Source organism: Delphinus delphis, chromosome 20 (genome assembly GCF_949987515.2).
Source record: "Delphinus delphis chromosome 20, mDelDel1.2, whole genome shotgun sequence".
Taxonomy (NCBI): domain Eukaryota; kingdom Metazoa; phylum Chordata; class Mammalia; order Artiodactyla; family Delphinidae; genus Delphinus; species Delphinus delphis.
The window spans coordinates 28,741,304-28,753,395 of record NC_082702.1 but is presented as its reverse complement, the minus strand read 5'-3'; the positions used below and the strand labels follow the sequence as shown (position 1 = coordinate 28,753,395).

Here is a 12,092-nt window from a genome sequence, read left to right as displayed (position 1 = left end):
CCTTTCACAGTGTTCTACTGTACAGATCCAACTTAACTATCAGCACTCCAGTGTGTAAAACTCACAGGTGAGCCCTTAGGCTCTTCTATCCTGTTTCATATAAAAACGAACTATTTCAGAATGAGGAAAGAATGAAAACTGCTAAATGATCTAAGGAGTTTCAGTGCCTTCTGGTTTCCTAAATGACAGCAGGTTACGTTTGAGGTCTAAATCTTGAGGCCCAGCCCAAGGCCTGCCTTCTCCAGTCAACCTTCCCCAAATGAGGCAGCCTTCAACTAGGACTTCCATTTTGCAGTTCATGTAGTAATTCAACAAATATTTATGATCCCTACCTAAGTATCAGGAACTAAAATGCTGAAAAAGAGGATATCTTTTTTTTTTTTTTTTTTTTTTAAAGAAGATGTTGGGGGTAGGAGTTTATTAATTAATTAATTTATTTTTGCTGTGTTGGGTCTTCGTTTCTGTGCGAGGGCTTTCTCTAGTTGTGGCAAGCGGGGGCCACTCTTCATCACGGTGTGCGGGCCTCTCACTATCGTGGCCTCTCTTGTTGCGGACCACAGGCTCCAGACGCGCAGGCTCAGTAGTTGTGGCTCATGGGCCTAGTTGCTCTGCGGCATGTGGTATCCTCCCAGACCAGGGCTCGAACTTGTGTCCCCTGCATTAGCAGGCAGATTCTCAACCACTGCGCCACCAGGGAAGCCCAAGAGGATATCTTTGCACTCGTGGAGTATACATTCCACTGAGGAAGACAGACAACAAGTAAACAAATCAACCAATTACATATTACAATAGGTACTAAGAGAAAGCTAAACAAGCTGTTAAAATGGAAAATAACATAAAGGGAATTCCTGGCGGTCCAGTGGTTAGGACTCCGCGGTACCACTGCCAGGGCTGCGTTCGATCCCTGGTCAGGGAGCTAAGATCCCACAAGCCTTGTAGCGCGGCCAAAAACAAAAAGTAGGAATAAAAAAAGTAATAATAACATGAAGGCAAACCCGAGGAGATGACATTTAAGCTGGTTAGTGAAGCCTCTCCAGCACATAAAGCAAGGTTCCATCTCTATGTTTTGGCAGGGTTCAAGGTAAGATAAGATGTGTCTGTGTGTGTCCGTGTATGTGTATGTACAGTTTAGCTGAAGCCAAGCTGTAGTTTTTAAATTATTTTAGTGTACCTTCCTCCCTTTAGAGCCTAACTTTAGTTTCTTAATTTTGTATTTGACATCTCATTTTGCTCTCTATAGAATCTAAACCAGAAATATTGCATTTTTTGTTTTTAGCCCTTTCTCTGGCACTTAGAAGGGTTTTTTTTTTTCTTTTTTCCTCAGAATTCTCATATATTCAGTGGAGGTAATGGTATGCATTTGTAAAGTATATAGATAATTATCCTTAGATATGAGACATTATATAAGGATAACACTTAATATTACTACAATCTTGTAGCCTCCATCCTTTCTGTAAGTCTTGTGGGTGTAAAATGTGTGTCAAATATCACTTCTAATTCCTTCTTTTCTAAGTATATTCATTTTAGGACAATATCTTTCATCATCATTCTTCTTGTTTAATGAGTGATACAGTCATTGTATAATTTGGTTGTCTCGGTTTTCAATTGAGACAAGCCTTTCCCATGTATTCTTTTTCTCTTCCCTTAGAAATGTAGAAGCTTAAGGAGCTCTATCTAGATTAAAAATAGTAATAATAAAAGAGCAAACATTTACTCAGTGCTTAATGTGTTCCAGGCACCATTTACATGTATCATCTCATCCAATCCTCACAAGAGCCCAGTGAACCATTACTATTCTACAGATAGGGAAACTGAGATCAGAGAGGTTAAGTAATGTGTACAAAGTCACACAGCTAATTAATAGGAAAGCAGAAATTTGAACCCAGAACAGATGCCCTTAAACCACTTAATCTTAATTTATCTATTTTATGCATCATATAAAATATCCATCTTTCTATTTCCTGATCAGAATTTATTGCTATGGAAAAACAGGGACTTAGTAAAGAAATGAAATGTTGAATACTTTTAGCAAATTATTTTAAAATATTGTCATGTTTACCTGTAAACATTTGGAAAGGATTTTAATCGTGCATATTTTTCAAGGCATGACATCCCAGAGACTTAGGTTTTTACCTAACAGTGTTATCTAAGAAACAAGTTTCTTGTTTTGTTTCTGATTTGGGATGGATAGATTTTGAAAATGGTTAAAATGGTCGTTTACAAGCATTCGTGGTTTAAGCTATGCTGCCAAGACATATCAAAAGAGTACTTAACTGTAAATTCCTGTCATTTGGTCAGTCCAAGTGTGTTTGGCCTCAACACAAGCCACTAATTCAAATCAGTTCCATCAGAACCCTCCAATTATATGTCTAAAAGTAAAATAAAACTTGGATGCTATGATTGTAAGTTGAAAGATTGCTGAACTAATACAAACATTTCGTATAGCTATTGGGTAGAGCTACAACATTTAGCTAACATAATTAAGAATATATAGAACACAGTTGGTTAAATTGCTTAGTAGAAACTCCAAAGTTGTGCATTTCTATAGAAAATGTTGCATTTCTGTTGAAAAAGCTGCCCTAACCTCCCTGGTCTTTATTCACTTGATCCTTTTAGCCTTAAAAGTAGACATGTCAAAATATGATCAGATAATATATAATAGAGTGAACATCTGGTTCTTCTCTTCGCCTAGTAATTTTCTCAGATTCTAGTGATAAATGATAATCAGTGCTTAGAAAAGTGAATTAGTGTTCATGTGAAGTCTGGGTGTGCTATAATAATTCTAATCGTTCATATAATAACTTATATAATTTTCTTTTTATTGGAATAATTGGAAACTGCGATTTCACAGTTTGTGATAAAAACCCATTCAGGAGTTTTGTTTCATTTGTGATTTTTTTTTCTCACTTTGTAGCGATGTTCTGTGTTCTTTCCCTTCTCAGCGTTCGCTTCACTGTGGTCAGTGACCCTCCAGAGGATGAGCAGGATCTGGAGTGTGAGGACATCGGCATTGCTAACGTTGACCTCGCCGACATGTTTCGGGAAGGGAGAGACATCATCGAGCAAAGTATTGATGGTATGGGTGGAAGTATTGCTCAATCTGTACAACCAGCAATTGCTGAAATCCAAATTCTTTATTAAAACCTTCTTTTTGCTGGCTGCAAGGACGTTGAGTCACACACTAGTTGAATCCTTTGCGACTCAAGCTGATGTTTTGTTGAGGCTGGAATTTCTCCCTACATCCCCCCCTTACCCTCCTTCTCTGCCTTCCTTTGAATCAACAGAAATTTAAAAATAATTAATTGTGTTTCTCAAGGAATTATTCATTTTGTTAGTATTGTGGGGCGGGGGTTGTGGGGGACAAAAATGTGGCCATTGGATTTTTTTTAATGTTGTTTCTAGAAGCCTCATGCTGTCAACCCTTATTTCAGCTAAGGCATGTTATTCTGAGTGATCATTACAGTGTGTTCTGCAAGGCTTCTCTTTACTTCAGTGTTACAGTCCGGTGATATAGTCACTGCAAATAACTGAGTAGTTTTGGTCACTTGCTTCTCATCAGGATTCAGGGAGGAGTTAGGGATTCCTGACAAGAAGTGCTCTTCTAGATTTTCACCTCACCAGGTGTGAGTCCCAACAATGCCTAATTTCTACCCCTTATCCTTATATAACATATTTAGAACATGCTGAAGGTACTGTACTTTATGAAATCAAGACTTTTAAAAATAATAATCAGGGATGGCCTGGGCTGTACAATAAATGAAGAAACGAGGCTGAGTCCTAATCTCATTTCTTAAGTCAGCAGAGCCATCCATCACTGGAAAAATGTACACGGTTTGTTTACTCATTTATTCATGCATTAAATGAGCACTTAACTGAGCACCTCTTAAGTGCCAGGCACTCTGCTTACACCGTAGTTCAGCTGTGGTTCACATGTCAAGCTGCTTGTCCTGGATGTGTGTCAAGTGCTCAAAAGTCAGGATCAAGCCAAATAATTAACCAAATTAGACCAAGTAACCAAATTAGAAACCTATTCTGGGAAATTTTATAAACTATACATATCACACACATATCACAACTTTGGCAGGCACAGAAGAAAAAGATGAGAGGATTAAAATACGAACCTAAATCCTATTAAAAACACCCAGAACCAAGAGAGTCTGACAGAAATGTTCAAAATTATCTGTGCTTTAGATTCTTTATCTTTTCTACAGTCAGTGCTGTTTCAAAAGCCATCTTCTCGTTCTGCAAGACCACAAATGATCATATTGGTCTGATAGAGACAGCTATTGTGGCCTTGTTCTGGGAAAGAGTCAGAAAATTAAACGCTGGTAAGGTTAGGTTTTTAATGCGTTGCTCTGTGCCAGACATAGAAGTGAGGCGTTCCAAAGAAGAGGTGAAGGCTCGGCAGTGCGCTGGGGACCATTTGTTCCCCTGCAATCTCCCTGCCTGCTCATTTCTCCACCTAAGTCTTTGTATACTAAGTTTTATTTGAAGGTTTCCTTACAAATTTTCTTGGAATTAAACAAACACACATATTAAAAGTTCAAGGAAAACCACGAGGAAAATACATAGGAAACTATATAGACTCATAAGTGCTGTCAAGACTTACAAAGTCCAAAATTCTGGCCTGGAGTCACTAGTAGGTTATCGCTGTTCACAGAGGGTTGGGGTCTGAATCAGCATCCCATTTGGCCCCCACCACTGAGCTCAGAGAATTATCAAACAGTCTGCCTTTGATACACCACTAAAGCTGTGCCTCCTTCCCAGAAAAGCCCACAGACGCTCAAAATTTTGCATCTACTTTCTTGCAACATCAGTTCATAGACCCTCAAAGCCAATCCATAGACCTTAAGATTCTGGGTCTGCCATTTTAACTTTTTCTAATTTCACATATAATCTATTTTAAATGGAATGTTTTCCTTAGAAAGATAAATAACCATTCCAGGGGACTTCCCCGGCGGTCCAGTGGTTAAGACTTCACCTTCTAATGCAGAGGGTGCAGGTTCAATCCCTGGTCGGGGAGCTAAGATCCCACATGCCTTGTGGCCAAAAAACCAAAACAAAACAGAAGCAATATTGTAACAAATTCAATAAAGACTTTAAAAATGGTCCACATCAAAAAAAAATCTTTAAAAATATATAAATAACCATTTCAAATAATGATCATGTAATTTCTTTACAGTAAGTAACCATTCTGATATTTGTTAACACGGTATGTTAGAACAAATTCTTCGTTGTCATATGTTGATCCCTTTTAGACTTTCATTTCCTACTAAGAAATTCTGATTCTGTGGGAATCATTATCCTATAGCCTTTCCACTGGGTAAACTTCAGGATTAGATCATTAGTTTTAACTCTACAAGCAATATGTATACATACATACAGTACATCTGAAATGTGTATACACACTCATACACACATGACAAGCTTTGATTTTTAGATTTCTGAGATACCAGTGAACTTTGGACTTCTGTAGAGCTGTTTTCATCTTTTCAACTACTGTTTCAGCTAGGCTCTCTGAAGAAAAATCTGTTGAATGATATTAACACTTTTCTGCTATCTTCTCCCTAGTTTTGGATGCTCGAGCAGATGGTGGAGGTATTGGCAAGCTCAGGGTAACTGTCGAAGCACTCCATGCCCTACGGTCTGTCTACGAGCAATACAGAGATGACTTGGAGGCTTGAAAGAAACTACTCCAGAGGCATCTCCTACTCCTGAGTAAACGCTCACATGAAAGCACTTAGATGAGATTTTCGTAATTACTCTGGTGTATGTAATCTATAATTCATGAGAAGCTGGGAGGGAGGAGGCCTGGGTTTGAAGTGTTCAAGTTTTGTATACTTTTTCCATTTGTTTATTTTTCTATTCCCTCCTTCCCATGACTGCCACCCCCTCAGGACTTAAGTTCTCCACAGTGGGCAACACCTTCTCAATAATTTATACCTACATGATAACATGAGAAAGTCTATTTGCATTTTCAACATTTTCTTATGAAGAACTGAAATGCAATTCCCATTTTTATTTTTAATAAGCAAAAAGCATAAATCTTAGAAAACCTATGAAAAAGAAATACTTTTACGTTATCCCTAATTGTCCCACTAAATGGAATGTGTATGATTAGCCTCATTAAGAGTTTTGCACTGTGAAGATTTTATTAGAAGCAATATATGAAAATTACTTGAATTAATGTGTTAATCTTCCTCTTTAAAATGCTAATATCCATTTTATGCACATTAAAGCTCAGTATGCATTTTCTTTGATGCATGCCATTTCTATCAATTAAATATAAAGAATGAGACTTGGCACCAACTTATTAAATTACTGCAAGTTTTTTGTTTTTCTTTCTTAAAAATTACAGTTCTTCTTATTTGTATTGTTTTCATGTATTTGTAATGGTAATATGGGATCCAGGAATGTGTGTATGTAAAGAAGAGACAGATACATGAAATTTACACTTTGAAAACTTAGCTTATGACATAGAAAGAAAATATTTAAAATATGCCTGAAATTCTGATATGCTTAGTTAGACCTGAAAGGAGTATCTTTTTATCATTTTTTAAATTTACATCAAGCTTGTACAATGCGAGGGTGTATCTGGATAACCAGATCATCGAAAAGCAGCTCAGAAAGTTAATTTTCTAGCTTTTACTCAATCTCACTGAAGGATTTAATTGATATTTTTAATGGAGCTGTGAATCAATGCTGCAAAGGAATTGTCTCTAGAGGTCTAGGATATAATGCATTTCATTTTTTAATTTACTTTTTTATTTGTCATTTTCTTCAAAGGATTTTTATAGGCTGTGGGTTTTCACTGTTTGCAAACAGGCTATGTTCCTTCTTAAGCATATGTAAAGTATTCAGGGAGATAAGTAATTTATTAAAATCTACCTAATTTGCCGTGATATATTAAATCTCTGCTTCAGTGATCACAGACCATTTCATTTAGAGAATTAGGCATTCCCTCTTTGTGTGATTAAAGCTCTGGAAAATGAGTTCTTTGCTCCTATTTGTGAACATTCAAAGCCTGCTAATGGCAAGAAGATGGAATAGATTATGAGACAATTCATTACAGTTCAACAGAAAAAAAAAAAGCAGCTATAATGCAAAAATGCAAGTATGAATATCTGCATATAGTTTGAACCATCTGTGCTCTAATGGCTTCAATAATGACTCTCGTCTTTAGGAGGCTTTGAAATGACATCCGTACAATATTAATTTGTTGATGTACATTGTGGAACCAGTAGAGTATGATCTGACCACAGAAATCTATAAATTCTGTCTCTACCATTGGGCCTCCCTGTCTGGGGCCTGCCATCTCCAAGAAGAATCTTGCTCTCATCAAACTCTGCAAATCTTCATAACAACTCATTCCTCTGGAACCTTCTAGAGACCACAAACATCTGCAGACTAAACCTCTCCAATCCTAATAAACAGCCACATGTTTGTTGTCACTTCAGCTGGCTCTGAGCTCATCTTTTTGGCCTCTCTTTCTAGCTTTCTTTGGCTTTAAGCAGTTACAGTGTCATTAAGGCCCGTAATATTCCCTGCAGTAATTTAAAACAGCCGGATTATACCCTGGGATTAACTGAGTGGTTTTTGAGACATTTATTGTGGTATTCTCCCAGGAGGTTTGTATTATTGTTTTAAAACATTACATCCCAAACTAAATACCCTTTCAGCAGGGAGAAGACCAGATTGTGCTGACTTCTTATGATCTTTAAGTGGAAAGGGGAAGTTTTTATTATAAATCTTCTGAGATCTAGTCAACTGTATAGCATGTATACCTCAGCTAACGTTAGAGAATTAGCCACGTTTCTGTCACTTTCATGTGTACCGTAACAGATTATTTAAGATTCCTTTTCTAGTTTTAGAATACTCGGCCTCAAACTACATGAATTTTCACAAAACTCATTTTCATAAGTAGTTGAATAGCTGCTGACACGTTTTGAAGTGGATAAGTGGTCTTGGATGCTTCAAATGGTTTTCATAATCTGCCCGAGAATAGTTTTTTGTTTTGTGTCGTGTTGACCAGAGTTCGCTGAAAAGTTCCCCACCTTTTAGGATCAAGAGCAATGGTTTTCTCTTGGTGAGCTAAGCCTGATCCATTAAGTATGGCTTGGCGCTGGGCAGGGGGCCTGGCCAGACAAATACACCAGCTTAAGGTAAGGCTTGTATGAACTTACAGCTCTTGGTGTAAACGTACACAGTACACTCAGCACTTTTGGGGGTGAAATGCTTTTAGTTTGGAAATATAAATAGAGATGTGATGTGGTATGTGGGAGAGTGTATTTTACATGTTTTTTTGCCTACTGTAGTAGAAATGTCAAATTCCTAGCCACTGTCATGAGAAGCAGTTGACAAAAATAAGTTTTATGGTTTACAGTGTGGTTTACGTAGAGAACATTTCTCTTCACTCTCAGTTTCAACATGTTTTCTAAATTATCATGGTTTATTGCCGTTTAACTTAAATTAGTTTTTTTAAGAATAAATAGAGAATATATTTAATCAAATAAAGAACAGCCACGTTGAAATTCTGCTGTTCCTGCCATTCAGTCGTTACCACAAAACACAAATAATTTCTGTGTATTATGAAGTGTGGGCTGAGAGCGTTCATGTGATTGGGGAGGTTCTGCGTGCACCCATGCTCCCACAACAAAACATAAGTTGTTTTAGTAATCTGACATCAAGAGCTGTGACAATGAAAACCACTTCTTACACATGTTCTAACAAGAATCCGATTAACATTCCGGTGGATATGGAAAATAACTTTTTTTTAGTCAAACTGGCACTATTGCTGAATTTAGAATGATTTCCTTATGCTCTAGATAGCAAAATGTGAATCACGTCTGTGAACAAATACGAGAATAAAATGTCATTTTTGGGGTAGTACAAAACAACCAAGGGAGAGCTTTGGGGATATAAAATTATTGAGTGATTGACAATACCAGGGTGATCATTCATCCCCAACTATGAGAGTACATTTTAATAAGTCACTCATGCCTGAAGGCCTCTGACTACCTTAACAAAGAAAAACTAAATCCATGATTTATTATAGTTTGGGCAACATGCCTAATTAGATCCATGAATGGGAGCAAATGCAGCTTTACATCCCCTTTGTTCAGAACAAAAACAACCTGCCGGTCAACCAGAAAGCTAAGAAGTATCAAAGCTATGGAAACAAGTGTTTTAAAAACCGAAAATACAGAATTAGAAAACATCTCCTCATCCTAATCTCTTTTATCTTGCAAGATAGAATCTTCACTTCCATTTCAAAATAAAGTACCACCAGTGGACTGCACCTTACAGTCTGACCTGCTGGGAAATTGGGCCCGTGTTCCTGATGCCATTACACCTTTTGTTCTTGCCCTTTCGTTTTCCATATACCATTGACTAATATGTTTAAACCTTGTTTCTCCTTCAGTTTTTCTGAAGTAAAATCTGGGTCCCTCAGACTTAGAACATGACCTCTTTTCAATGGTAGATACCTTTGGACTTTTCCTCTGCTTTTTGCCCTCTCTCACTCTTTATTGAGATTCACCTTTCTCAGCCCCGTAACAGCATCACCTCTCTGTTCATTGAACATCATCAGTCTTCTTTTTAAATCAAATGTACATCTTGATCTTTATATTTCTGTCATCTATTCTCTTCACACCTATATTCAGCTGCAACATCTCCTCCCACCTGTCTATCCCCCTACTCATTTTTAGTTATTAGTAAAGCACATTTTTTCCTTCTTTTCTTGGTGCTATAACCACTTCTTTAGATACCAGCATCTATGACAATTTCCCAAATTTGGAAGGTCATCTATGACCTTCCCAAAATGTTCCTTTGTGTTAAGACTTCTCTTAATTTAACATGACAGGGGCACTCTTAGTCAGCCATCATGACACTAAGGAAACAAACAGCAAACTAATTTTTGTGTCTTTGCTTCTTTTGTACCTTTTTACAGTGAAGTAACAGAGGCTGAAACTCAGAAAGCTCTCAGCGATCACTGGTAAGGAGCTGAAGCATAAGCGGTTTTTAAGAAATTTTAAGGAAATGTATCACTTTAAAATCAAGCTGTATTTTCTGTAAATGTGTTTTGTCGCAGTTTACACGGCCTCATTAACAATAGGGAAAATAAGAGAAATTTTGGAAGAAGACTTAAGAGACTACAATACAACTTAGAGGTTGGGGAGACTTTTCTAACCAAGAGAGGGAAGACAAGCTATAAAACAAGACATAGATGTATTAAATATGTAAACATTAAGGTAGGGTGACAGTTTTAATATCCGACAAAATCGAATCCAAGGTGGAAAACAAGGGACAAAGAAAGATTTTATACTCGTAAAGGGAGCAAGTGGTCAAAGATGTAGTGAACTTGAGTAAATGTATCTCACAGTATTGCCTCAAAATTCATGAAGCAACAACTGACAGAACTATAGTGACTACATGTTTTTTAAGATAATTCTCAGAGAGTGAGAGATCAAAAGATAAGAAAAAGTCTAGAAGATTTGCTTCGTATGATCACTAAATTCAAATGGATATAGAACGCATGCAGGACATTCAAAGAAGAATTAACCGTGTACGCAGCCACAAAGGAAGTCTCAATTTGCAAAGAATCAAAACCTTGTAATTTGTTTCTCTGAGCAAAATGCAGTGAAATTAGAAATCAGTAGTAAAAGGCTAGCTAAAAAATAATTTTATCTAAATGTTAAAAATATGTGTTATCGGGCTTCCCTGGTGCCGCAGTGGTTGAGAGTCCGCCTGCCGATGCAGGGGACACGAGTTCGTGCCCCGGTCCGGGAAGATCCCACATGCCGCAGAGCGGCTGGGCTCGTGAGCCATGGCCGCTGAGCCTGCGCGTCCGGATCCTGTGCTCTGCAACGGGAGAGTCCACAACAGTGAGAGGCCCGCGTACCGCAAAAAGAAAAAAAAATGAGTTATCGTTGTTTGGGGTTCTAATAGGACAAGGGATAACCCACTCTTACATCATAACCAGAAGACAGAAAATCCTACAAACTTCACTTTATGTGTAAGTGGGGAACATAATTAAACATCAGCTCAGAAGCCCATGCCAGAGGGCGAGAAAGGCAAGGGTTAAGCATAAGAGAGGAGCCTGTGACAAGATTTTAGTGGTGGCAGAACACAGATAATATATCACCTAAGTGTCTCCCAGGAGACGGTCCACCCTGAGTGAGGAAATGCTGAGGATGGGTCTGTGGCCTGGTGGATCAGAGTACTGGCTACTGGGGAAGTGAATGGAAGGGGCTTGGAAATGCAGAGGACCAGAGGTAGCAGTCTTGGAAAGACACCTCTTCTGGAAGAGAAGGAGGCACTTTGGAAGGGGGAAGTCTCCCTTGGAGGCATAGTAGTAAAATAAAGAAGGAACCAGCTGAAACTGTGGGCCCCAGGGAAAGAAGATAGTATCATTAAATGGTGTCAATATTAATAGAAGGTCATTTATTTTAAAAACTGCACTTCACTGTAACAACAGAAGAGGACAGTCTTGAGCTAAGAAATCTTATAAGCCACCCAAACCCCTCCCCCACCCATATGATTATCTGCCCTGGCTGGTCCAGGAAAATCCAAAACAACTTTTAATTAAAAATAGAATCCTGCATCCATATTCCATAAGAGAACAAAAATGAGAAAACTTTTCAGCAGGATGGAGCTCTACGCCAGTAATTGTAAATTTGATAGTTTGGATCACCCTTCTTGTTAAGAACAACTTGGAAAGCTCATTTTACTTAGGCTGTAAGAAATTACAGGAACAAGGGGACTTCCCTGGTAGCACAGTGGATAAGACTCTGCGCTGCCCATGCCAAGGGCCCCGGTTAAATCCCTGGTCCGAGAACTAGATCCCACATGCATGCCACAACTAAGAGTTCGCATGCCACAGCTAAGGAGCCCACCTGCTGCAACTAAGACCCGGTGCAACCAAATAAATACATAAATAAACAAATAAATACAATTACAGGAACAAAATCTGGGAAGGTGAGCCAGTCAGGAAGGCTGATTTTCTCCTAGATGCAACTGCAATCTAAAAGCATGGGTAAGAGGCTAAGAAGCTGAATAGAGCTTCCAACAGACTCTCAGGGCTTTGAAGAATA

The 12,092-nt window shown here is 38.2% G+C and overlaps 1 protein-coding gene across 1 annotated transcript in view; it reads left to right on the top strand.

Moving 5' to 3' along the window:
- Positions 1-7,442, top strand: part of RPGRIP1L (RPGRIP1 like) — a 98,998-nt gene extending 91,556 nt beyond the window's left edge. The window contains exons 25-26 of the mRNA XM_059999156.1: positions 2,943-3,076; positions 5,572-7,442. Of these exons, the coding sequence (XP_059855139.1) occupies positions 2,943-3,076; positions 5,572-5,684 (247 nt within the window). The 3' untranslated portion in view covers positions 5,685-7,442. The remainder of the gene's footprint in view (positions 1-2,942; positions 3,077-5,571) is intronic.
- The last annotated feature ends 4,650 nt before the right edge of the window (positions 7,443-12,092 follow it).